This window comes from Camelus dromedarius, chromosome 17 (genome assembly GCF_036321535.1).
Source record: "Camelus dromedarius isolate mCamDro1 chromosome 17, mCamDro1.pat, whole genome shotgun sequence".
In the NCBI taxonomy this organism is placed as follows: domain Eukaryota; kingdom Metazoa; phylum Chordata; class Mammalia; order Artiodactyla; family Camelidae; genus Camelus; species Camelus dromedarius.
Genome location: NC_087452.1, coordinates 9,748,462 through 9,776,227, shown reverse-complemented (window position 1 = coordinate 9,776,227; position 27,766 = coordinate 9,748,462). Strand labels below are relative to the sequence as shown.

The 27,766-nt window shown below is 48.4% G+C and overlaps 1 protein-coding gene across 9 annotated transcripts in view; it reads left to right on the top strand.

The window, feature by feature from the left end:
• Positions 1-27,766, top strand: part of ITPR1 (inositol 1,4,5-trisphosphate receptor type 1) — a 299,982-nt gene that overhangs the window by 251,575 nt on the left and 20,641 nt on the right. For all 9 annotated transcript variants that reach the window (XM_031470776.2, XM_031470775.2, XM_064496296.1 and 6 more), the window contains 8 exons: positions 2,289-2,411; positions 7,743-7,918; positions 11,860-12,024; positions 16,720-16,915; positions 18,215-18,307; positions 19,489-19,628; positions 20,182-20,347; positions 23,092-23,252. In XM_031470776.2, the coding sequence (XP_031326636.1) occupies positions 2,289-2,411; positions 7,743-7,918; positions 11,860-12,024; positions 16,720-16,915; positions 18,215-18,307; positions 19,489-19,628; positions 20,182-20,347; positions 23,092-23,252 (1,220 nt within the window). The remainder of the gene's footprint in view (positions 1-2,288; positions 2,412-7,742; positions 7,919-11,859; positions 12,025-16,719; positions 16,916-18,214; positions 18,308-19,488; positions 19,629-20,181; positions 20,348-23,091; positions 23,253-27,766) is intronic.

Below are 27,766 nucleotides of genomic sequence, written 5' to 3'. Positions count from 1 at the left end.
ACGTACACACATACACACACAACGTGCACACACACCCTTCTGTGTGTCCAGATCCTCTCTCCACTGTGCCTCTCTGACATCTTCCCCTGAAGATCCTAGCCCAGCGAAGTGAAAACTCTGGGCTTAGAAAACTGGAAGGTGGTGAAGAGAAACTGAGTTAGAGTTGCATATGCAGACACTGCGTTACTGGGGGTTTACCCTCCTGGTTATCACACTCAGCAGAATACAGTGGGAAATTCTGTTGCTGGATGCATGTGGAGCCCAGGTACTCAAGCAAGCCCCAGGTCCGTTTAAAAAAAAAATTAGGGAAGAGGGTTACCAAGAGATGCCCTAGGTGCAGATATTTAAATTGCCCTGCCCATCTGGGCTCATGGTACCCTGTCTTCTTGCACCTGCGTAGATACCCAGTTGATTTGAAAGTCTGAATGTTGGTTCATATTCAGAATGACACTACAATTTCAGTGCAGCGTTAGCTTTACAAAAAGAAGATTTGTGAACTGTATGCTGTAGTTGAAGACCATTAATTACAGTTATATTAAAGCTTCATACAGTGGCTCCAGTCACACTTGATGTAGAGAGCTTCCCCCCCTGCCCCCGAAGAGAATTCTGACTTACCCAGACCATCGCTGAGCTTCGCCATTTCCTGCCTTTTTCCCTTTGAACTTCTTCTTATGAGCTCTTTGTACACACCTTACTGTGAGAGGATGTTGTCAGTTCCCGTGTACCCATCACTCAGCTGCAGCAGCTCTCAGCCCTTTGCCCTTTCTGCCGTCTGTCTCCTGTCCTCTCTGGAGTTTTCATACTCAGATCAGAAATGCGCTCCTGTCCCAGCAGAAACACCGATCGCTATTGTTGCCAGAATGGGTGGTTTCTCATCTTAAACTTACTCTGTAAGAAAGTCAGTCATTAACTATAGGTTGACTGATTCCTGTTCGGCTCCTCTATTAAATGGTGACATGAGCCACTTAACTTTGTCCCTGTCACTCCCCCAGAGGGTCTCTGACCCGGGTGATGAGCTCTCCACAGCTTCCATCCTCTGCAGGGCCTCGGTTTCCCTCACTGATAAAGTGATCATGTTTACAGCTCCAAAGCCTTACAGTTTGGAAACATGGCCTGTTGCCAAGTGCAAACATGAAATGAGCAATTATTCAGTCATCTGGGGCTTTGTTGAATTGTGCCATAACTTGACTTTGGATTGAAGCATCCAAAGGCTTGGCTACTTCTATAGGCATCGTTATAGACTCACTGGGTCTGTCATTGGCTGCTGTCCTGAAGTTAAATGATGACTTCACTGGGAAGGGGAAATACACACTGGAGACCCATTTTCACATACTCCACACTTCCCTTTGGAGGAGGATAATGCTGAGTGAGACTCTCTTTTGGAAACTTTGCCTCTGGCGTGGAGATGGAAGTTATTCCTGCCGTGTCTATTTCTGAGCATCATCCTAAGTGTAAGGCACCACTGAAGAATTCAGAGGAACAGGAAGGACCAGCGCACACAGTGTGGTCCCCGACTTACTGTCCTCATGCTGAGGATGCAGCCCGCGTGGCCTCACCAAAAGGGTCTCTGGCCCTTTGCGATGGCTTTGGTGCCACTTCTCCACTGTAGCTGCTGCTGTCCATCCAGGCTGCAGCTCTGGCTCCTAGATGCTCTGCCCCTCAAAAGTCCTGACCAGACTTCAGGAAAACGGCAGGTGACTCCATGTCAGGACAGGGATCATTGTCTTGCTTGTCAGCACCAGCGAGTTGGTATAGAATTTTGCACAAGGGAGGTATATGGAAGTATAGCATTCCTAGTCTGGGGCCAGCTGCGCCAACTCTGAATGCTGTGTGTCACCCCCTGCCAGTGGCCCACACTTCTCAAAGGCTCATTGAGTTCTCGGGTCTGCTTGGGCATCTCCTCTGGTCCCAGGACTCTGGGGGGAACTGAGGACACAGCACATGAACTCTGGGTAACCCCCAGATTCCAGAGCTGATGGTGTTGACAGGGGCAGGCAGGGTTTTTAGATGCTCCAACTTTTCCCCTTTCTCCTCTTCCTTGTCCCCAAATACATCCTCTGTTCCAGTAAGGACTCCAAACAGAAATAAACCAATCTCATGTCGTTAAGAGCCTATGAGTCAGCTTCAAAACAAATGATCATTTTTCCTCTAGCAGTAAAAAAAAAAAAAAAAAAAATGGGAACAAAAGTGGACTTTGAGGGGCAAAGCGGGAGGGAGGGTGGTGTGGAGTTCCCAGAGTCCTGACTTGCGGTCTGGAACCTCACACGGCTCCGACTTTGTCTCCGCAGCCCAGCCCGTCCTGTACTGGTGTGCCCGCAACATGTCTTTCTGGAGCAGCATCTCCTTTAACCTGGCCGTCCTGATGAACCTGCTGGTGGCCTTCTTCTACCCATTTAAAGGAGTCCGAGGAGGTACTGCCCTATCTTTCATTTCAAGGAAACTACCAGAAGCAGCAGGAAGGCTGTGACTTACATCCTAAGTGATCTCTGGAAATATTGGTGTAATTTATGGGGTCCCAGTTACCTGTTTTCAGACAAGATGAGCTTTTACCATGGGTTTCCTTTGAAATCTAACTTAATTAAATACGGATACACAATTTATATTATCTTACCAGGAAAGAAAGAGAAGAAGCTATAGACAGAGATCATCTTGGTCAGCCTCTGTGTTTTCTACATTGGGAAACTAGGTCTCAGAGAAGTTGAGAGACTGAGCCAAAGTCACACAGCCATTAGCGGCCGAGCTAACCCTAGAGCATGGATACTCTGATGCTAGGACCAGTAGATTTTTTTTCCCACACCATACTTGAGGAGTTGATTTCAGACTAAAGAAGTTGTAAGAAATCCCTGGAATTTAATTCTTTTTTTTTTTTTTCTGGCAAGAGGTGCAAGGAGGCAGGGTTTGAATGACTGCAGACTAGATGTCCCTGGCTGTTTAGTTTATAAAGAGTTACATGCCATCATTCACATAGAAAAACATGCTGTCTGTGGTCTTTATGGACTTCCCCCCCGGCCCCCCACCAGCCCAGCACTCCTTCCAGGCATCTGTATGCATGTTCCACATATTTTGCTGGGAACAGGCAAACCATCCAGGAGAGGCATTTTTTGTTTGGAGCTCCTCGGTTTGCTTAACAGCTTTCTGGAGGCCTTCACACCTGTGGGGTTCTGGGGGCCACAACAGAAGCTCTTCTTCTATTAAACATCCACGGCCCAGTTTTTTGACACCTGCTGCAGCCTCCTGGGAGGTCTGCTTTTCAGCTAAATTTTCACCAGAGCTTTTTGGCAGATCACCTCCCACCTCCTATCTGCCACAACCTGCCTGGAGCCACCTTGTGTGAAACACACAGAGACAAAGAGCCCAGAAGGAAGACACAAGAACAGTGCGGGAGGAAGTTCCGGGCTCAGCTCTCAAGTTTAATAATGCAGATGTGGAAGCACGATCGAAGTAAATGTGAGATCCGATTTGAGTGTGACGATGTGTCCTATGAGGTGTCTAACTTACTCACTTGAGGAGCTATTCTTTTCTGTTTAGCCTTCAGCTGTGTTGAAGGCTCCACTTGAATGGCTCCACCCTCCCCAAAGCACTACGTAAACACGAGCCCAAGGAGGTTTTCCTTTGAAATGCAGTGTCAGGAATCATGGGTGTCCCTGTCTACAAAGTTGGGCAGGTCCTCGGAGCTGCAGGGTGTCCTCGGGGAGGATGTCCGTCTGGGCCGGGCTGCCAGTCAGCAGAGTCGCGTGTGACACGCTCGGCCAGGAGCTCAGGCAGAGGTTACCGAGCCCAGGCCTCCTTTCGCCTCTGGGAAGTCGTCACACCCATCATAGCAGATTCTCTTCAGTTATTACTTTGGATGTGTTTTCATTTACCCTCCACTTCTTTAAAAGACATTTAAAATGGATTTTTGTTATATACCTTGACCACTTTCTTCACTGGTCACTCGTGGCAGTTTGGAAGCCAATGTCTGGGAACAGTTTGTTGACAGCTCCGGTCACCTTCAGTGATGAGCCTCATCCAGTGGAAGAGCTAGACTTACTGAGTCTGGACTTGGTGTCCGGGCCCGGCTCAGCCACTCATCTGCTGTGTGACTTGGGGCAAGCCACTTCAATCAGTCCGCCCTATCTTCTCCATTACAAGGTGCTTAAATCAAGCCAGGGGTTCTGATACCTAGGTGTGGCTTTGGAAATTTCTGTAGAGGTCAGGGGGAGATAGTCACTGACCCAATCAGGATCTTGGAGCATCCTCTTTCCTACCTGTCCATGTTCCTGCCCATACCTCCTGTGTGAGGTGGTTGTTAAAGGTCCTTCCAACTTGACAGTGATGGCACTCAAGGTGGCATCAACTCTGGCTGATCCGTGCAAGTCCAGGCTTCCTGTTTTGGCCTTGTGAGCTTTAGAACTTCATACTGATGGACTGAACAGAAAGCGTAATTACATGTCCTTGGAGAAAAGGAGGATGATCTGACCTAAGGAAGCCCTTTTCATTATATGGTGACTGTTACCAGCTCAGACATATCAACTCACTCAGAGGGATTTTTTTTTTCTTTTTCTTTTGAAGATGTATTGGTGGCATCTTCTATACTGTTCACCATCTTCACGAGGAAGGCTGGATTAGTCCTTCCTCGAAATGAGATCTGGTTGGCTACCTGAAAGTGTTAATTTGAGATCAATATTTGTTCTTGTTGGATCCTAAAACCAGGATACCCAGTGTCCCTCTTGCAGGTGTGTAATGACCTTGCAAGGGGTGCTGATGTGGCTCTTTGACTTAGAAGGCTGGCAGCTGCCAAGGACACTGTGGCCTTAAAAGCTCCTTTTCAGAAGTATGGTTCTCTCCCTTTATCTCAGAACTGATGAGTCACACAGTCTTTGAAAAGTATGAAAATTAGGCAGCTTCAGATTTCTTACTGAATTTGTAAGCATGCCATGGTAATTAAGGCAAATGAAGTACTACTTTTAAAACTTTCTTACTGTTGAAATTTTCAAGTATACATGCCAGTAGAAAGAACAGTATAATACACTGCCATACATCCATCAGCCCAGCTTTAGCAATTACCAGCGTTTTGCCAGTTTTGTTGCATTTGTATTTCTGTGGTATTTTCTGCAAAATTTTAAAGAAGCCTAGACAAGTTGTTTCGTCCATAAATATTTCACTGTGCAGTCTCTAACTTCTGAGAATATTTTAAAATATGTAAAATCACCATGCCATTATCATGTCTAACAAAAACTAACAGGAAATCCTGTAACAGCCTGTCCATATGCAGGTCTCTCCAGTTGTGTCTCAAAGAGGTCTTTCAATAGTTGTTTCTTTGGAACCTAGCATGAATTTTTAGCTCTGCTTTTACGGTGGGAAGGCAGCAGGTTTTTACATTGTCCCCTTCAGGACCCGGGCACATGCATTGTGCTGGCCACAGTTATTATTCTGAGATCTTAAAAGGCAGTTTAAGATGATGATTAAGCACTTAAGAAAGTGAAAAGCAAGCCACAGGCTAAAAGAAAATATTTACAAAACATGTATCAGACAAAAGGCTTAGAATATATGAAGAACTCTTGTAACTCAGTAACAAAAAGCTACCCAATTAAACAATGGGCAAAAGATTTGATTAGACACTTTCTACAAAAAAAAAAAGATATATGAATGGCCAATAAGCACATAAAAAGATATTAAAAGATATTCAACATCAGTAGTTATCAGAGAAAGGCAAATGAAAACCACAGTGGCACCCCACTAGAAACCTGCTAGAATGGCTGAAATTGGAACAACTGATGAATACTGGTGATGATGTGGAGCAAATGGAACTCACATGTATTGCTGATGGGAAGGGAAAATGGTACCATCAGTTTGGAAAACTGTATGGTTAGGTCTTCTAAAGTTCACTTAACATCCAAAAATCTACTTCCATATATTTGTCCAAGAGAAATGAAAACATACACCCACTCCAAGATTTATGCTTGAACATTCCCAGTAGCATTATTCATAATAACTCCAAACTGGAAACGACCCAAATAACCATTACTTGTTGGGTGGATAAATAAATGGTGGTATTATCCACATGATCGAATCCTACTCAGCCAATAGAGAGAATAAAATATTAATAGATACAATACCCTGAATGAGTCTTAAACATTTTGCTGAGTGAAAGAATTAAGAAGACTACCTACTTAGAAATAAGATTAATTTTCTCCACTTTTTATGAAATTCTGGAAAATGCAAAGCTCCAGGGATAGAAAGCAGATCTGTCGTTGCGATGGGAGTGGAGATGGGGCCAGGCATCCAGTGCTAAGGGCCCGGGGAGACCTTTTGTATGATAAAAATGTTTATATCTTGATTGTGTTGGCAGTTACATGTGGTTATGTGACTGTATAAACTGCCAAAAGTCATCAAACACTTAAAATGAATGGATTTTTTAATAAATGATGGTTAAGGACTGTCAGCTTCAGGGGCATATATAAAAGCCATGTGCTGGGTCACCTTGGCAAGATGCATAACCCAAGAGTCCGTTTCCTCTGGAGTAGAAAGCAGATGATAATAGCAACCTCCTAGGGTAGCCAGAGGATTAAGTAAGTGATAATCAACGTAAAGGCCTTGACACAGTATTGCACAACTGTTAAATGCACAGGAAGGGCCACCTCTGCCTCTGTAGCTACTTCTTCCTGAATTTCAGAAAAGCTTGTGCCTCTTTGGGCCCGTTCTTAATCGAGTGTTCCCTCTGAAGGATATCAAAGGGGGAGGAGGTGAGTGGCTGGGGTTAGGGGGTCAGTTTTCAGAGAGAAAGTGAGTCTCGGCAGGTGTGGACGAAGCGAACCAGGGCAGCCCGCAGGCTCGTGGAAGAGCTGTAACCGGCAAGAGTGTCTCTTCCCTGGGCGACGCTGCGATGCCAGCCGTCCTGAAGAAGTGAAACTCCTTTATGTAAGTGGCCTTAATCGTGGAGTGCTGCTTGTTTACATCTGAAGGAAACTCAAAATGTGACAGCATTTGAAATAGGGGTGTTTTTTTTTTTAATGAGTGTTTTACAGAACCTTATTTTTAGCCATGTTGGCTCATGTTATATAACCAAGCCGTCTCGTGGGACACCCTAAATAGAACTTGCAATAGCAAGAGATGACAAAAACTGGTATAAGCTCTTTGACTACAAGGATAATCTAATTGTAGGATGATGCTAATGGTACGGAAGTCGCCTTCCTCCTTCCCTTGAAGAAATCTGATTCAGGCAGGGGACCTGCAATTTTCCTCTGTATCCTTTTAATAGAAAGGAGAAGTTTGGTCTTCCAGTATGCCTTCCTTGAGAGTGAAGTGTGACCCATGTACGAGTTTTGTTTATTGAACAAACTCATTTGATGGCTGCCTCCTGGGGGCAGGTGCTTCCCTCGGGGAGCTTGGAGTCTAGAGGGGGTGGGGCTTGGGGAGGGAGGCACTGACCACTAGAAAACAGTGTCTGATAAGGATGACCGGGGTACCAAGAATCAGAGAAGGAAGGAGCATCAGGCATGTTTTGGGAGGAGGAAGAGATGACTCTAAGCTAAGACCTGAGATGAACAGGAAAGGGAGAATTTGCTGGGTAGGAGGAGCAAATGTTGGAGGTAAGAAAACATGGATGCGACTGGTTACGTCTGGGGCAGAAAACTGGAGGTGAGGATTGGGACCACTCAGGCCAGAGAGGTGGTTACAGAAGGTATCATTTAACATGGGTTGGTCTGTACCTGTCCTCGGTCGAAGCCTTGTTCTGTGAGAGCCCCGCCTTGTCTTTCCAGGAACGCTGGAGCCACACTGGTCGGGACTGCTGTGGACAGCCATGCTGATATCTCTGGCCATCGTCATTGCCCTCCCCAAGCCCCATGGCATCCGGGCCCTAATCGCTTCCACAATTCTCCGCTTGATATTTTCGGTCGGGTTACAGCCCACGTTGTTTCTTCTGGGAGCTTTCAACGTAAGTGTGCATGCCTCCTCAGCCACTCTTCTGTAGACGTGCAAATAGGAATGCCTTCCATTCTCCCAACGATCCTGGCCTATGCTTTCAGTGCAGGAAAATGCTATTTGGGTCAACTGTTAAAGTAGCAGGAGCAGGAAAGCCGCAGCTGGCCGTCTCCCTCTTCACCTCCTCACCGTACCGTGACCCTCTTAACGCTTTATCCAGGTATCGACAGTCTCATTTTCAGGGAATATTCATAATTAGGCAGGGACAGGAAGGAAGTTAAGACTTGGGTCAGTTTTGCTCATCAGGTTCAAAGTGTGCTAGGACAGGATGTTTTAGCCAGTAAGTGGAATGAGCACGTGTTAACACGGCACCCACTTATGGTGAGGACCACAGAGAAGAGTGGGGAGAGGGAAGAGGAGCTGGTCACAGAGGGGGAGCAGGTGGAGAGGTGGGAGGAGAAGCGGGGAGAGTGGCCTGCACGAGTCGGCAGTGACGTGTGAACACGCGATTGCACTGCCGTCCAAGGGTGGGTGCCAGCTGCATCTGCAGACTCCACAGAAGTGGAGGCAGCTGATAGATGACCATAAGTTGGAGAGGTTTCCTGGTGAAAGGAGGGAACAACTGTGGACACGGGAGGCGCTGTGGGGGTCTAAAACTGCCTTCCAGAAATTCTGCCCTGAGCATATCAGGAAGCTAAGATCACTGTACAAAAATGGAAGTGATGTTGCAAAGCAAGGTGACCATAGTGATTTCGTGCGATAATAAATGTCCCCAGATGGGTATTCAGATGACAAGGGCGTTAGGGGAGAGGAGACCATTTCAAGATGACAAGCTTAAGGGGAGGAGGCAGGGTTGAGGTTCTGTCTTAAAGAATGGAAAAAATCGAGCCAGGAAGCCCCCATGGGCCAGAGCAGTGAGCCACGCCAGGACGTGCGCAAGGGACAGTCACCAGCTGCGTTTCACCTCCTGTGTGGTTCGTGTAGTGACTTGTAGGGCCAGGTCCACGACAAGTCCCGGGGCCCCTGAATTTTAGGATTCCACACTGGGTTTCAGCCTCCAGGTCAGCTTCTCCAAAGCATTCCAAGTTGATAAATCTTAAGTGAAAAGGGAGTTCCTGGGTCAAATCAATGTGGGAAATGCTGGGTTAAACAAAACGAAAGGAATTTTTTTAACCCCAGGATTCCTGAGACATTAACATGCTGATGAATCTCCAAGAAAGGAAAACTAGGTATTCATATTTCCCCAAACTTAAGTTGCTTAGAGCTTTTGTAAAGTATCACTTGGAATCAGTGTTGCATAGAACACAGGCTGAGAAACTCTATTCCCAGTAATGGGAAATGACTCAAGATTTTTGAGCAAAGAAATGGTGTATACGAAGAAATATTCTTGAGGAAATTCACTTGGTAATGGCGTGTTACACGGATTCAGGTGGGAGGGATGGGGGCCTGGGGGACCAGTTAGGGCCCCTAGCAGACCTTTTGATGACATGTGACAAGTCTGCTTCTTGGTCATAGTGAAGAAGGATGGTACAGATACCAGAGCTTCAAAAGTGGTGACAGGTGACAGGTGTGGGGGCCGAGCCTTACACCTGAAAGCAATGGAGGACTTGGTCTGAGTCCCTTTCTCCGGGCAAGGAAGGTACTACTGTCTGGATTGGGCAGTGAAGGAGGCACGTGTGCCTCTGGAGAACAGCGCAGGAGACTGAGCGGGGAGGGGTGCAGCCAGCCACGACACAGTCATTCAAGACCTGGTTTTCAGGGTGAAAATACACCTCAGCTGTTGACTTACAGGGCTGGCGGTGACAAGTCGAGCTATTAATGTTAGGCCGTGTGTTTAGAAACGCATGACCCAAGTGACCGAGACACGTCCACTTTGAAGGAGGGAATGCAGGCACCACCTGCAGTGAGAGGAAACTGTTTAAGAAAGAAACACGGAAGGAACAAAGAAACAAAAGGGAACAAAAAAATGCCCACCGTTTCAGAGACTATCTCCTAGGGCTGTCTCATTCTTCTGTTTTCTCCGGCCTTTGGTCATTCCACGGTTCTCAATTCTTTAACATAAATCGGTTAGGGAAAGACTCCATTTGGATAATTAATTGCCATTTATAATAACATGAGGGGGATAAAAGCTGAAACAATAAATAATAAGTTATTATTTGGAGGGAATAAAAAAATGTTCCGCGCCCACATGAAGCATGTGGGAGGAAGAGCAGCTCTGGACCCACAGAAGAGGAGCCTTGGAAGAGCTGGTGAGGCCGCACACGGAGGGGTCCCGGCGGCCAAGCTCGGTGAGGGTGCTACGAAGGATGCTCAGGGCTGGGGTTTGGTGCCTAGGGCAGAGGAGAGCCGGGACCGAAAGCCCGACCTGAGGCCAGCCAAGCCAGGTCCCCGGGAAGTGGGCACAGCAGACTAAGACCGTGCGATGCAGTGGAGAGACGTCGGGCAGACGTTAAAGGGGAGAGTGCGGTCACATGAAGCGGACTGCTATGTTGTGAAGACCGCAGCTGCCTGGGCGCGTTGGAGATCCTAGAATGTCACCGAGAGCTTGGCCTTTTCTTTTTTTTTTTTTCCTCGCTCTGAAACCCCAGCAGCACAGTTCATTGAGAGTCGCTGATGCTTTCTCACCCTCTGAAAGGGCCAACGCTGGCAAAGGCTAGAATGTCAGGGGGAAGAAAAGAACGGGTGGATTGAAAGTAGAGCCCGTCTGACACGGCGAACCTTCCCCGTGGGTGCTGGCTCCCTCGCTTATCTGATTGCTGAGAAGCTCGCTTACCCTGACCCACCAGATTAGCTGGCAGGTTTCCCTGGCACCTGTGGCCCGGTTTGCCAGGGTAGTGGGAGCTGGGGTTACCAAGTACAGCTGAAGAGTCTCATCTCCCGCTCTCTCCTGATTCAGGTTGGTTTTGTTTTTTTTTTCTTTCCTATCAGCACATTGCTAGAAACAGACTTCTCAGCATGGGGTTTCTATCAAAGGTGCAACTATGTTATACAGTAGATCAGCCTTCAGTTGCAGAGGGTTATAAAACCTAACCCAGTTTAAACAAAATGTGTTGGTTCACATGACTGAGAATGAAGGGCCCAGCTTCAGGTATAGCTGAATCCGGGGGTCCAGAGAGTGGCATCGGGGCTCCGTGTCTCTTTTGGCTCTGCACCAGTGGTACCCTCGGGCTCCATGTGACCACAGGATGGATGCTGGCAGCTTCACAGCTCACTTTCTCTCAGGTTCAAGGTCAGGGGAGAAAACAAAATTGTCTTATGCTGCAGCCCCAGGAAAGATCTCAATGGGTGTCATTGGCGCCATTTGGTGCCTATCCCTGAACCAGACATTGTTGCCAGGGAAATACAACATTCTGATTGGCCAGGATGGAGCCCCCAAGGACCAACACATGGGCAGGGATGGATCCCCCAAGGAAAGTGAGAAGTCATTCCCAGAAGGAAGGGGCAGGGGAGCAGAGCTCATCCTGAGGTCCCTTATTCCCCACCCCTAAGAAACTTATCATTTTCCCTGGGAAATTTGGAGCAAGGGAAGGCAAGAAATTCAGAAAATACTCTTAATCGTGCTGAGCACAGGGTTCAAGGATTGAGGTGACTTCTGTGTTTGACTAACTCGTGTAAGAATGTTAGAAATGATTCATCTCTCATCTTGAAAATGATCATTTCAGCATGTGTTAATTTTGTTTTAGTCATCTACAAACGCCACTTGATTACTGTTGCACACGAAGCTCTCTGGCTGTCACATTAACTGGTAACGTGCCTGAAAAGCAGAGGAACGAAATGACTTAGGTCCGCGGAACAGTTCTCGGCACGTTCAGTGGGCATTTGGTGCAACAGGAGGCTTTCACTGGGGCTCGGGCATGGAGAGACGTCTGAGTGTCCATCGCCCTGAGCTCCCACGGAGCGTCTGAAGTTTGGCAGTGTCCGTGCTTGTCTGACGGTGGCTGTCCTTGTCCTCAGGTCTGCAACAAGATCATCTTTCTGATGAGCTTTGTGGGCAACTGTGGAACGTTCACCAGAGGCTACCGGGCCATGGTCCTGGATGTGGAGTTCCTGTACCACTTGCTCTATCTGCTGATCTGCGCCTTGGGGCTCTTCGTCCACGAGTTCTTCTACAGTTTGCTGGTGAGTTGCTGGTGCTGAGAGATCTTGCAGGTGGAGAACCCGGCGAGCATCCGGTGTCCTCTCATCACAGACCCCTCCTTTTCACGGTCACTGGTGTGCCTGGTCTAACAAGATCATAGCCCTCCCTGGACGCAGCGTGTGGGCTATGTGAAGGGGAAAGCTGGCCGGGGAGCAGGCCAGCTTTTAGGAGCCCAGGGGGTGACGATCACACTGTGTGCGGGCGCCTTGTCACACCTCTGACGTCTCAGGAATAGCCGATGCCTGCAGTCTGGGTCAGATGTCTCCTCCACGTGCACCTTTGTTTTTCCTTTTTTTTCTTGGACTTACCACTTACCAAAGAGAGTGTTTTTGCAACTGTCACCTCCTAAAAGTTCTCATGGGATCCCTGTCCCAGGGAAACGTGTAGTGACAAGAGCAGGAGCTGTTTTCAAAGTCCCCAGATCCATGACAATGAGCCTCAGATTTATTGATCCAGGAGACCTTTCCCATGGAGGTTGTTTTCCAGTCTGAGCTGAGTGGTTCAGTGTTGATAGTACAGTAAATCCGTCACCGTCCTCCCGAGCAGGCTTTTAAATTACAGGCCCCGATCTGCTGGTTCTCCTGTCGTTACAGGGAACCTAGACCTGGAGAGTTATAGACAGAAAACCGTTTCTGTGTGCCTACATCAGAGGACAAGAAGCGTCAAACTGACCTTTCTGCAGCAGAGCCATCCATAAAGGGACCAGAAGAAGTGCTAGGATGTTTGTGAGGATAAAAAAGGGGTCGAGGGCTCAGTGCTGACTTAAGACGAGGGACATAACTTGGAAAAGGCAAAGGAAGGAAAGGTCTTCCAGAAGGTGCCGTCCACGTGGTCCCTGTACTGTCGACTGAACTGCTGTGCCTCAGTTTCCCTGTATGCACAATGCGGGCAGTCCGCCCCCCTGCAGGCCCATCACAGGGATTATGTGCAGCTGTGCGTGCCGGAGTCTGAGAATAGAACTGTCCCCCGGCAAATGCTGAGCGGTGGCTGGCTCTTGTTACCGTCCTTGTCGCCCCGCTCCCTCTCAGTCCACGGCACCGTGGAGAGTGCGCTGTTCAGGCCATCGGGATTAGCTCGTTCCATTAGTGCTGGGTGCTGGCAGGCTTGTCCCTCATTTTAAAATAGACCTGGCTCTTCCTCGAGCTTTCAGGCAGAGCGGTCTCGCGTACACTTGGGATTGCCACTCTGGGCCCTGCTGTGGGCACTGTCAGAAACCGTTAAGAGTTTGGTGTATATTTCTGAGCCTTTTGTCTTGTGCACGAACGCCCTGGATGGATTTCAGTTTGTGAGTCAGGGGACCCAAGTCTGGAACCCTCCCAATACCTGTCGCCCCTGGGCAGGGAGGCCGAGTTCAGGCAGAGGGTCTGTCTCATCCCTGCAGAGGGGTCTCTCCTGGGAGACAGGGGCTTTCCTACAGTCTCCATCCCATCAGCTTTGTTTCCTCTTCTGTTCATTCAAGTCCTCCTCTCTTGGTCATGGGCAGTGCCAGCCGGTGCCACAGCCAGACGCGGGGTGTCGTGGTGAGACTAGGCCGTGTGGTCCCCGCCCTCGCGGGCCTCACAGACTAGACCAGCGCAGTTAGCATCACCCTGTGAAGGTCTGCCGGGTGCCTTTCCGTGGCCTCCCACCACTGCCTCTGAGGGGGATGATCTGTCCACGTTTCCACCCTCGAGACCGAGGCTTGGTGAGTCAGGTCACTTGCCCCAAGTCACATCACGAGTGAGTGGCCGGGACAGGACAGGGACACAGCCCTGTGGATGCCCCACTCTGACTGCACGAGCACAGCCCCGAGCTGCCTGTTGTTGGAGACTGGAAAAGTCCCTGCTTCGGTGAAACGTCGCAGTTGGCATTCATGCTTTCACACCTCTCACCTGTCACAGGAAGATAAGAGAGACTCAGAGCTGCCAGGGATGTTAGCTCAGCTCAGTGCATTTTCAGAAAAACTTACCAGAATCAGACGAGACTGCGGCTAGACGCCTCTCAGATGTGCTTCTGGGACTTTTCTAAGCCACGTGGGCCTTGACTTTCTGTGACCTCAAGCGATATGTTCCTTTGGTGTCACAAGCAGTATTTAATGTGTCTGTTGAGAACCGCAGACGAGATCCTGAAACCATTCACATAATCCCACAAATGTGGAGAGCCGGTGACGGAAAGGAACTGGAGAGAGGCCTGTAGCAGGGAGAAATCACATCTCACTGGGTGTGATAGCTCAGCGCCAGCAAGCCACAGAGGCAGAGGGGGTGACTGTGGCCTGACTGAAGTGCTGGGGCCCCAAAGACTGGCCAGACCCAGTCCTGGGCCTGAATTCAAGTTGTGTCCTTAGAAAACTGGTCACATCCCGAGAAGAAAACATGGGAAGTTCGTTGGCAGGCGGGAAACAGAAGGAGAAATCCAGATGGCCAGTAAACATAGAGGGGTGTTTGTCCCTAATGTCAAGCAGTGACATACAAACTGAAACACCAGTGGCACCCACGTACCTGTGACACTGGGAGAGGTTCAGAAGCACAATCATGCCCAGCACTAGCATTATTTCCTAACCGTGCTAAGGGTGCACTAGAACCGCCTTTCTCGAAGGCAGGGGAATGGTATGTTTCTGTTACAGCAGTTGACCCAACAATTCCATTTCTGGAAATTTGCCAAAAAGAAATGACTGGACGGGTATGTATAGAGGCACATACAGAGGTGGTGCTGACAGCATTACTTTTAATGACGTATCATTGAAAACATCTTCACTATTTAAAGAAGCAAAAGATACTGGTGAAGTAAACTGTGGCTTTTCCAGTGAAATACTAGGAGATCATTTCTGACCTCTGTCGACTCAGTGCTTCTTCCTTGCTTCCTTTTGAGTGTCCTCGTTTACCTGATGCCATTCACACGGGTCTCAGAACATGGACTGGTGTTATGAAGGCAGAAGGGCTAATTGACCAGAAAATGAACTCAGATGTAAAATTCTAAATTGGAAAGGACTTGGGACTAGCTCGGTCAGTTCACTGATTTTACAGTTGAGGAAACTGAGGTCCAGAGAGGTTTCGTGGCCCGATCAACATCTGGCAACAAATGAACAGCAGGGTCCGGAGTCAGACCCTTGTCCCCTGCCTCACTTGGCTGTGCACAGCCATTCCCCAGAGCCGCGCTGCAGAGGCAGAACCTCCTGGAGAGGATCAGATGTCTGCACAGAAGACATCTAGCCCCCCCAGATCCAGAACAACCCCGTAGAGCTCTTCTCTCAGGCCCCTCCACCATCCCTCCAGCCAGGTATCTGAGATTGTAGCTCTGGGAAAACCAGCCACTGGTCTCCCGGACCTCTGAGGACCTACAGGGGTTCTCCATTTCTCACGAAGCGACTCCTGCCAAGAGCAGGCCCCTGGGCAGAGGGCAGGCTGAGATTGTGAACATGGGAACTGCAGGGGTCTCTGTCCCCACCATGGGGAGAGAAATAAATAATTTTTTTTAATTGAAGTATTGTCAGTTACAACGTGTCAATTTCTAGTGTACGACCTCATGTCCCAGTCATCCATAAATACACATACATTCGTTTTCATATTCTTTTTCATTAAAGGTTATTACAAGATATTGAATGTAGTTCCCTGTGCTGTGCAGGAGAAATTTGTTTTTTATCTATTTTTATGTATAGTGGTTATCACTTGCAAATCTCCAACTCCCACATTTATCCCTTCCCGCCTCCTTTCCCCCGGTAACCATAAGATTGTTTACTATGTCTGCGAGTCTGTTTCTGTTTTGTAGATCAGTTCATTAGTGTTTTTAATATTTAGGCTTCGTAAATATGTTACCACCACCACTCTCCCTGCCACGTACTGTCTGTGTGACCTTGGCCTAGTCTCTTCATCTGGAAATTAATGATGATTAGCATTTCTTGTGTTCTTACTCAGCACATAAGTATGACTACATGCTAAGCACTGTAGGTACATTGTCGTTTTATTCTTTGTAGCAACTTTCTCTCCGCCAGTCTGCCTATGATGAAACTGAGGCTCAGAGGGGGAGGGGGTGGGGCCAGGAATAGTAACTTGCGGTCCTGGTGGCAGCAAGCAGTTGTGCTGAGATCTGAGCCTCTGTCAAACTCCAGAGTTCCTGCTCCTGGCCTGGACCGTAGCTTGTTGGCCTTGCCCATGAGACGCCAAGCTCATGGCCCTGTCAAGGACCAGGACCTATCCAGTCCCGTGTCCAGAGTGGCTGGCCCTTAATAGAAGCTCAGTCAATACTCCCTAAATGAATGCACGCCAGGACCCTCATCTCTTTGCTTCCCTTGGTTCTCTGCAACTCACTGGTACAGCCTGTATTCTGTCTCCAGGACCTCCAGACTGTATGAATGCTACTTGAAATTGCTCGTTTCCTGCCTTTTCTATGTTTTCCCATCTCAGTTTTCACTGTTATGTGACATGTTAAGATAGTATTATAGTGCTTTTGACTTACCAAAAGGGTAAATTCTTTATAAATCACGTTGTCATTATGGGGATATTGGTGTCCATCTGATATAGAGGCTTCTCAAAACTGTCCTGCTGTCTTTTTTTTTTTTTTTAATTTTGAAGTATTGTTGATTTACAATGTTGTGTTAGTTTCAGGTGTACAGCAAGGTGGTTCATTTATTCATGTGTACAAATATATATACACACACATATACATATATTCTTGTTCACATTCTTTTTCTTTGTTTAAAGCTTTTTGATTTAGTGTACAGAGAAGAGACTCTGCTTAACGTCATTAAAAGCGTCACTCGCAATGGACGGTCCATCATCTTGACGGCGGTTCTGGCTTTGATCCTGGTTTACCTGTTCTCAATAGTGGGCTACCTTTTCTTCAAGGATGACTTTATCCTGGAAGTGGATAGGCTGCCCAATGAAACTGCTCTTCCAGGTGGGTTTGGAACCTTCTGATCTTTTTTAATGTGAAAAGAGTATTTCCTGATGACGAGGGAACTGAAAATGATGACTTCAGCAGTGTAGGTATCTCCCCAACCCCGAGAGTGTGAACTGAATACAGAGCTTAGTTTTCACTTCATTCAAAGCCTACATTTAATTGACTCACTCAAGTCATATTTTAAACTAGCATAACATTTTCATAAAACAGTTTGACCTTGTATATGGAAAGCATAGGAACATGCATCCCTTTGGGTTGGTATATCTACTTCTAGAACTTTATCCTTTAAAAAAATTGTAGAAACAGATGTATATGGAAGAATGTTCACTGCAGTGTGAAACTGGAAGCAATCTAAACATAAGGGAGTGTTTCATCAGAGTATGGTCCATCCACGGGGTGGAGGGCCCTGCAGATACAGGATGTGTTTATAAACCTTGTTGGAAGAATACCCACAAGATATGGTGGGAAATCACAGGAGAGTAACTACAGTAGGATCTGGGTAGCTTTTTTTTTTAATTGAATAGCTCATATATGTCTTTTAAAATACAGAAGACTATACCCTCAAGAATATACTTGCCAGCAGCGGCTATCTCGGGCGTTTTTACGATGTGCAAGTTTTGCAGTGAGCTTATTTTTATTTACAGCAAGAATAGGAGAGATGTCCAATTCTGAGAATGAAATAAAATGATCATATACTTGAGTTATGCCCAAGTGTTCTTTTCCCGCAACTAAGACACTTGTCACTATTAAGTGAAATATTACTGGGTTTATGCTGGGTAGCCAGGTGCCCAGAGTCCAAGGAGCAAACTACAACTGCGACTAAACCAGGCAGCCTTTTTCTCCCTCCCAAATGCTGCATTTTTGGCACATCACTCCAGCCTCCAAGTTGGCACTAACTGGCATTTACTGCCAACTATCCAAGGGTTCTGACCTAAAGCAATCTGGACCTCAGGTCTCCACTGATGCTTCTCGTGCAGACTTGGTATAAATCTTGCTGGAGTCTGTACGTTGAGTAGTATTTGCCGAAGAGTTTCAGCTGTTTATCTTTAAAGTTGGAGAGGTGCTATTTAAGTGCGATATTTCTAGTAAGCTTACAGGAATTGACATTCCTGGCTTTTTTCCCATCCAGATCACCAAAAGAAAGTGTAAATTGCATCTCCGCCTTGAATTTATATGCAGGATCGTAGGGTGTTATTTATGTAAAGAATTGTTTAATCAGCCGTGAATTGGGGACTTCAAACATTTTAACCGTATGCTGCCAGATTGTTCATCATGAGATTTCCTTCTCTCTCTCAGAAGCCAGCGAGAGCTTGGCAAGTGAGTTCCTGTACTCTGACGTGTGCAGGGTGGAGACTGGGGAGAACTGCTCCTCTCCTGCACCCAAAGAAGGTAGGACCTCGCAGCCTTAAGCCCTGTGTTAGTGCCAGGCTCCCCCAGAGGCTTAGATGCTGTACATGATGTTGGAAGCAGATGAAAACTCAGAAGTAAGGCCAGTAGCAAAGAGGAAAGAGAGGAGGGAGATGAAGGGCAAAGGAGGCTGTATGGGGAGAAAATAGCTGCTTAATTGATTCAGCCAGTACTTACTGAATGCCCACTGTTTGCCTGGGACTGCGTTGTGCTCTGAGATACAATAATGTAGTTCAGTGGGGGAGGGGGTGGGCAGGCAGGCAAAGAGGTAGGTGATTACTAGAGAGGATGCTAATGCTGGGTATAAGGACAGAATTCCAAAGACAGGCACCCAGCCTAATGCCAGAGTAAGAGTATATCACCCAGGAAGTGATAGCTAAATGAAAACAGTAGAATGTTGGGTGAAGGAGGCGGGGTAGGTATTCCAGTTGGAAGGAACAGCATGCCTAAAGGCTTGGAGGTGGAATATAGTATGTTTAGGGAGGTACTGATCATAAGGAAAAAGAGTAGGAAGAAGTGAAGCCAGAGAGATCAGTGAAGGGCCAGATCATGAAAGGTCTTACATGTCAGGCTAAGGGGGTTAAAGCAGACCCAAAGAATGGTTGAAATTGCTGAAAGGGTCAAAGTGCTATGATGAGATAGATGTTTTACCAAGACAATTGTCACTGCAGCTGGAGACAAAAAACAAGGCAGGCAGCAAGTTCTTCCTCCAAAAACCAGTAAGAATGGACAGCCTCCAATTTAAAGCGATTTCTTCAGAGGACCAACTATAAAACTTTGCTGGGTTTAGCCCTGACAACATCCCCAGTGAGGAACCTGGGTCCTGTGGCATCTTCCTCAGCTGAGAGAAGAGATGCTCGTGTCTCAGAGTATTAAGCAGCTTATCTAAAGTCAAACGCCTGCTCAGATCTGGGATGGAGTTTAAAATCTTTTGAAAAGGATAGGAAATATTTTAGATTTAATAAGGGAAGGACAGTTCTGGGCTTGAGATGTCAGCAGGGTTTAATGATGAAAAAGAAAGCCTTCGATGCTTGATTCCTTAATTTGATTCTTTCTGGCTGCTGTCTGTCAGCTGGTGAGGTGGCATTCGGGAATCATCATTTCCAAAGCCCACTGTCTCTTTGCTCATGTTACAAACCTGACTTTTCTTGCCGTGTTTGCAGAGCTGGTCCCTGCAGAAGAGACGGAGCAAGATAAAGAGCACACGTGCGAGACGCTGCTGATGTGCATCGTCACGGTGCTGAGTCACGGGCTGCGGAGCGGGGGCGGAGTAGGAGATGTGCTCAGGAAGCCATCCAAAGAGGTAGCGGCGCCCCGGGGGAAGGAGGCTCAGAGGCGGCGGGTGGGTGGTGAGAGCACAACGCAGTGGGCCCGAGTGTAAACTGCAGACACACAGGCAGAACCAGCTGTTCAGGGCCCCTTCCCTTATTGGGTTTCATCGCGTTGCAGCGCTGGGAGGAAGCCAGCAGTGTAGACAGGGCCAGCTTCCTCCACCCCGCCCCCTCCTTTTACTGAAGTGATTCTTGCCTTCGGGGGCGGGGCTGGCCTACCTAACACGTTTCCAAACCCCTTAGATCCCAGGAAGCTGCGCTCCTGCGCGTGCCACGTGACACTTGGAGAACTCACTGTGCACACAGAGGGCCTGGAAAGAAGGCGGTTGAGGCTTGTAAAGTTTGATGCCCAATCTGACTTGTTCCAGAGCACACCATCGGGTGCTGGTGGGGGTTAGGGAGGGCCGTGGGGTTGGGACCGCAGACTGGGATGCGTCGGGTCCGAGTCCTCCTGCCCTGAGCTCTGCAGTCCGCAGGGTGGGGGTTGGGGGCGGGGCCTGACTGACCGAGGCGCCTCTTTTGCAGGAGCCCCTCTTTGCCGCTCGAGTGATCTATGACCTCTTGTTCTTCTTCATGGTTATCATCATCGTCCTTAATCTGATTTTCGGGGTCATCATTGACACCTTTGCCGACCTGAGGAGTGAGAAGCAGAAGAAAGAGGAGATCTTAAAGACCACGTGCTTTATCTGCGGTGAGTGGCGCAGCCCAGCGAGACGCAGGCGGGAGGGGGCGCGTGCCCGGCTCCCCGTGGGAGGGGCCGCTGCCGCGTCCTCTGGCGCCTCTGCCCTTGGCGTCGAGTGGGCCTCTCCTCTGCTGGGAAGTGTCTGGAGTGCTGATGGGAGCTGCCGCTCCATTTTAAGGACCGAAGTTTTGGGTAGCAGAAACGTCATTGTACGTTATTTGAAATGAGTTACGTTGCGGTCTTTTGGTTGCTGGGCTGCCAGAGCATCTCTTGTTCCCATTCTAAGTAACGAGGATGGAGACCTTTCATCCGCCTGTAGCCTCTGGTGTCTTTACTGCAGGTGGTGTCAAGCTTTAAGTGGAAATATAATCCTCTCAGAGCAGGCGGTGAAGATGTTCAGAGCTGGGGGTCAGGAGTCAGACCTGGGTTTTGGGCTCTGCTGCCTGCTAGCCCTGTAGTTGTGGTCCAGTCCCTTCCCGTCTCTGAACCTTTATTCTCATCTGTACAATGGGGTACAGTGACATGTATTGTTGTGGGACTGAGAAGAGCTAGGTGATGCAGCCCAAGCACAGAGCCTGCACAGTGGAGGTTCTTGATGATAAGCAGTAAACTGCCACGTAAGAGGTGCATGGGGTACCAACCAAAGAAATCATTCTCTGTATAACTACCAGGAAACGCATGGAAATGCAGAGTAACCAGTCTGGGAGCTAAGTGATCATTTCAGGATTATTCATAATATAGTTACTAAATATATAAATTTCCTACTGGTCTGTATACTCAAAAATGATCATTTTTCCATTTAAAAACGTAAAATGTTTGCTTTTTGCCCCCTTAAAACCATTTAAAACTTTTTGTTTTGACAGCATTCCAGACCTACAGAAAAGTTATAAGAATAGTGCAAAGAATTGCCATGTACTCTTCACCCAGATTCCCCACACACTAATATTTTACTTCATTTGTTTATTCATACACACACATTATTTCTCTGAACAGTTTGAGAGTGGCTGGCATGATTCCTCCTTATCCCCAACTATTTCAGAACTATACCTTTCCTACTCTTATATATAGGCAGAACAATGATCAAAATGGGAAATTAGCAAGGATGCAGTACTATGGCCTAATCTATAGACCCTATTCAGATTTCACCTTTTATCCCAATAACGTCCTTCATAGCAAGTGGAAGTCCCAGCTCATGTGTTGACTTCAGTCCACTGATACTTTTAAAGAATTCAGGTCAGAAATCTTGTAGAATGTACCTTGGTTTGGGTTTGTCTGATGTTTCCTGAGCTTAGGCATTTTTTTACAGGAACATCAAAGAAGTGTTGTATTCTCCTGCCAATTCATCTTATAACTGGTTATATGAACTTTGATCACTTGGTTACAAGGTGGTAATTGCCCTGTTCTCCCCCCAAAAGTACTTTTTTTTTCCTCTTTGTAATTGAGAACCACTTCATGGGGAGGTACTTTGAGACAATGCAAATATCCCATCATTTCTCAGATTACACGTTAACTCACCAGCTTTTGCGTCCAGTGATGAATCCTGCCTGAGAGTATAATTGCGATGGTTGCCAAATGATGTTTTTCATACCTTATAATTCTTTATACCTTTCTTGGTTTTTTTTTAAGAAATAACTTTCTCTTCTCCCCGTATATATTTGTATTTTTATATTTGTTACAACGTGGATTCATGTATTTTTACTTGATCCAGTGGATTATCATCTTTCACTGTCGTAATTTATTTTGATGCTCCGACTGCCCCAGATTTGAGAGCCCTTCAGAACTGGCTTCCGTGTTCTGTCACGTCACCATCACTGACCGCGGGCTTCCTTACTCTTTCAGCACCAGAAGACAGTCTAGGCTCAAGCTCATCTTGCACCCCCACCGACCCAGCCCTGGTACCAGCCATTTCTCCAAAGAGCCCTGGTTCCTTTTAGTGGAGAATGGCATTTAGGAGCCAAGATCTGATCACTGGGTGTGCATATTCCTGGGGGTGCACTGCTGCTCCCAGGGCTAATTAGGCACAAATCTGGAGGATACGTGTCTCCACACAGTTCTGTATCTGTTTTTATAAACCTGTGAAAAAGGATGAGTTCATACCGATTTCTCTAATTCCAATTCAACATTACACAGTTGATTCTATCTTTCTGTCTTTCCCTCTTCGTGCTCCCTTATTTGACAGTGAGATATCTGGCTCCCAGTATCACCATATATTTATTTACTTGCTCAATCTAAGAATACACAGACACTAGTTTCAGAATTGCTCACCCAGACCTCTGCAAGATATAAACTTACCAGCTAGAGTCTAAAATGTATGTAAAGTTCTTTTGGTCCTTACTCTGTCTCCTCAAAAACCTTTTAACACGTCAACATTTTGGCATTTTCCTGGGAGAAGGGACCTCACACTCACGGGCCATCTGCCTTGCAGGAGTGTGTCACAGCCATGCTCGCTAAACCCCAAACACTCCTGGAGCCTGGATGGTAGGCTTCCCATCCCCCCACAAGGCGACTCAGGCATATGGAGACTAAACAAGGACTGGTAAGTGACAGGGGTGGAATTCAAACCCAAGCCCGTCTGACTCACAGCCTGTATCTTCCTGCTGTGATGCAAAAGTGAGTGCATTTATAAGGCCGACAGAATCCCTCTCTTTATAAAGACAGGAGTGAAACCACAGCCTCCTCTGGGCAGTTCTGTCGTGAGTTTCTCTGCACCGCGGCTGCTCACCTGGGGTCTGGGGCTTTCTGTCTCTCCTCAGGCTTGGAAAGGGACAAGTTTGACAACAAGACTGTCACCTTTGAAGAGCACATCAAGGAGGAGCACAACATGTGGCACTACCTCTGCTTCATCGTCCTGGTCAAAGTTAAGGACTCCACGGAGTACACGGGGCCCGAGAGCTACGTGGCGGAGATGATCAAGGTGAGCGGGCGGGGCTCCGGGCCAGGTGGCGGCTGGGGGCCTGGCTCCTCAGCTCAGAGCGCGGTCCTGGGAGCCCGTGGGGAAAAAGAGCCTCCAATACCTACAGATCCCTTGTCGCAGACGAGGCACTGGGCTCCAGGACTTCGTGTGTCCTCACCAGTGGTCTTCAGGGGGTGTCACCCCCACTTGACAGGAGGAAACGCAGAGGCTCAGAGAGATGGGCACACAGCCTCCTGACGGGGGCTGGGGTTTTAACCCACATCTGACTCCACAGCCTGCCTTCCCACCTCTACGTAGTCGGCCTCTTTTTTGATAAGGGATCCTTGTTTTTACTCCTTGTATAATGATCACTTGGTATAGTTCAGCCTGGTTGTTCTGTTTGGCCTCGGCCTAGCTTTTCTGGGAGACGTTTTGGTGATCAGCAGGAAGGGATCACATGATGGAGGAATCTGAGTCCCAGAGTAATCTTCTTGCTGATGGGGAGCATGACGGCCATGTCCCGGGAAGGCGGAAGCTGCCGCAGGTTTGCAGAGTGCTCCTCGCAGGTGGGGCTTTGTGGAGGCACCGAACCTGTGCTCTGGGGGTCCCGGGCCAGCTGTCCTTCATACCCACGCCTCTGAACGTCATTAAAACGTTCCAGGGCGTCTGGTGAAGTGAGGAGGCATGTACTGGGAAGCTGGGGGGGTCTGTGATTTATGCCAGCTCACTGAGGAGAGGGGGCTGTTAGCTTTGAAGAAAGACGACAGTCACTGACCCTCCTTCCTTTGGCCTGGGACTCTACTCGCTGCCTGGTTATGTAATCCTCAGTGAGCCCTTCTGTGTTTTGTATGCAGATGTGACTTTGAAGCTCTTGATGTAAGGAAATGCTAGGGGAGGGCTGCTGACTGGCAGTGGATGCAGGCCGGCCAGCACGCACATGGCCCGCATTCTGGGGGGCTTTCTGGGGATACCGCGCCGTCTGTACTGCGGAGGCCCTTAGGTCTCACCTGCCCTGCTCAGAGTGTGAGTCGTCTGCAGAGCTGGTTAGAATTCAGGCTCTGATTCAGCCAGCACCAGCAGAACTGTAGATTCTGCATTTCCAACAAGCTTCCCGGAGAAGCCAAAGGTGCTGGTTCATGAATCACACTCTGAATAGTAAGAGTCTAACGGAAGAGACAAAACAGATACGACTTAAGAGACTGTCATCCGAACCAGGTACCCGACGACGGGGAAGTATTCCTTCTTCCGTCTGCAGCTCGTAAAGCTCTTCCACGTCCAGCGTTGTGTTTGATGGTGGCAGGTACCCAGAGTGGGGAACCAGTGAGGGAGAACTTTGGGGGTGAGGAGAAACAGATGCGGTTTCACAGCAGAGATGACTTTTGAGAGGGTTTTGAAAGAGAGAAGAGGGGTGGTTAGAGGCGGAGGGGAAGGAGAGAAAATGAACACCGAGAAGGGGGAGAAAAAGACACAGGAGCCCCAACGAGGTGAGGGGTGTCCTCTTTCACAGGTGGAAGGCAGGCTCAGGGCTAAGTAAGTGGCCCAGGAAGAGCCCGAAAGCTGAGCCGGGATACAAGCCCAGGTGGAGTGACTCGGAATCCTCTCCATAACGTGGGCGATGGGAGGACCTGGACGGGGTGCTGGCTCGGGGCCAGGCGGGGGCAGGGTCTGTTCTCAAGGATTCTAGGAATCCAATGGTCGTCGGTGCAGATGTTCGCAGGGCAGGTTTCCGGGGTCAGGACACATGAACTGAAAAGTCTTCAGAGCTGGTCTTTCCCTCCAGGTGTTGCTAGTGCCCAGCTCAGCTTTGTCTGATCAGCATCCGTGCGGACACAGACGTGTCTGCACACGTGCACGGTGACCTACACTTGCATCAGAGCCGTTCCTGTTTAGAAGAGACAGCCTGTAGATCTCACCATCGTCACTCGTTCCTTTTCTCCCCTCACTTTGTTTTCTTCTCTCTAAAGTGTTTGAATGTGCTCTGTCTTTAAATCTTTCAGGGGCCGGTTTTGAAGTTTTCTGTTAATCACCTTACTTTACAGTCACAGAAAACTCTGGTGCATTTTTGGGTTTCTGTCTCAGTCATGAAGACTTAACAGGAGCCTTGTGAGCCGTCACCCGACCAGGATTAAGAGCCAGAAGTTACCCCCCACCTGCCCCCGAGCCTGCTCAGAGCACCCTGCATTCACTGGGTTTTCCCGTCCACATCGTTCTTTGGACGAGGGGTTCTTGTCAAACAGCCTAAAAATCTGTAGCATCAAAGAATTCTTCATTCTGAATGTCCAAGTTGCTGAGGAACCACATGTCTCGTGTGCTTGGTGAGGGCCCAGGAAGTGTTCAGTCCTTTTTGCCAACGCCGTTCCTGGCGGTGTCCAGTCCTGAAGCCACATGAATCCCTGCTGAGGACTTCCTGGAGAGCACTGGCCCCAGCAGACTAGGAACTGGGGGTGCCCGGCTGAGTCACTCCATGGGAGGCTGGCAGCTCATGGGAACTCGAGCTGCGGGGAGCAGGTTCCCTGCCCACGTCATGGACCCACTTAGTCTGACCCCACACAGGCAGCCCGGTCGAGGTTGGGGGGGTGCTTAGCCTCCCTCCCGAGGAGGCGGGCTTCGGGGAGATGTCTTTAGAAGCTGATTCTAAGAGGCTGCAAATACTCCCAAGTTGAGGAGAGAAGGGCAGCTAATAAACAGGGTCAGAAATGGAAGAAGTCAGCTGGGAGTTCGTAATAGAAAATCTTCTCTCTCTCCTTCTGGCCACCCCTTCTCCCCTTTGACTGGAGATGGGAATATCCCTGGCAAAGCCAGGGCCAGGCTGCTGCCTACCGTGAAGTCCTCACCACCTAAGAATGGGATTTGGAGGCAGAAAATCCAAGGTGTGAGTCTTGGCTCTGCCCCTTCCTAGCTGGGTAACCCCAGGCAAGTCACAGGACTTCTCTGACCTGAGATCCCAACTGTGAATCTGGGTTAATACCACCTCACGTGTCCACTGGGTGGTGAAAAGGAGATAAACGCATGGGCCCCAAGGGTAGGGGTGGGAAGCACTCAGGGAGGAGGGAGTGGGTGACAGAAAGGCCAGAGGGGCTGACAGAGCTGACGCAGCCCCAGTCTCTGTGTAAGGCGTCTTGGCTGTTGGCACGCTGTTGCTAAGCGAAGTCAGAATGGGCATCTTGACTCCTAGGACTTCCTCCCATGGAAAATTCCTATGTCTTCTTCTCTTCTTAAATTTAAAATCATTAAGTGCCCTTAAATATTGAGGCAGGACAAGGCTGGCGTGATCGCTCTTTCTCTGTTGAATCGGTCCCGGGTATTTGTGACTTCTCTCTGTGTGTTCCTGGGTGACGTCCTCTCAGGTTCCCTGCCCGGGCCCAGGGGGTCAGGCTGCTGGGGGGTGGCCCCTGAGTTCTGTGTGTTAGAGTCTATCATGGTTACACCTTGGCTCACTGGTAGATTTGGGTCTCGGCTCCACACGCGGCGAGAGGCGGCACTGGGAGCTTCAGGACTCACAGTGCTGCTCGGACTCAGATGCCATCTCAGATTCGTTGACTCAGGCCCCAGACAGGGCTGCACTTTCAGAGAAATGTGACTACGAGTGACCTCACTTAGCCCTGGCAGCTCAAGGCAGGAGAAAAAACCCTGAGTTCCCTCTCCCCCATAGGAAGCTGAATTTGGGTGCTACCATGTAGAGTTTTGGTGATAGCTTTTATAATAAGCAGATGTTTTTAACCCTGAACCACACTTAAATTTTCATGAAAATGTATGTGCCACACACCCTTTTTTGAATAATTTTAGCACTGTTTGGCTTTTCTCCAGGCCAACTGAAATGAGAATTTGTGTTCATCTATAGAGGATGATTTGATAAGCCACGCAATCTGATGTATTTAACCTGAATAAGTAGTAAATTAGTGGTGTGTATCTTTGCCTGAAGGCATCTGAAGACTGCACAGTGGGCAGGTTGTAGTTAAAAGATCAAATCACGATTCCCAGCAAAGACTCAGCAGCCTGATTTTTTTGTGACAGTCAAGCTCAGGAGAAAAGCCAGTCCCTGATACAGACCTGAGTTGTTCCTGAAAGTTAGAAACTCAAGAAACAGTAAGAAGGAAGGCGGGCAAAGGAGACCAAGCAATAACTTAAGTAGAAGGCATCTATCTTGTTAATAAAATAACAGATTTCCCTTCTGAATCTTAGAGTTCTCCCTCGTCAACATAAGGTGTATTTTCAGAGGCATGGTTTTGAGTTAACTGCACTTAAAGACAGGGTGATCAGATGGAATATTGCTCACCCACACTGCAGTGTGCCCCGAGACCTTGGGCCACTCTGGCCCATCCTCTTCGCCAGGATAGCATGTGAACTGGCGACTGAACTGAAGGGTGAACTAGCCAGGGAGAACCCCCTCCCACGCCAGCCTGACCCTGCAACATGCAGGCTGCTGCTGGGGGACAGGCTGGGCTGCACTTTGCCCTGACCAGGGCCGACTGGATCATGACTCCCACAATAAGTCTTACTCAGTCAGTGTGTACTGACATTCAGGCTTTGCGTGC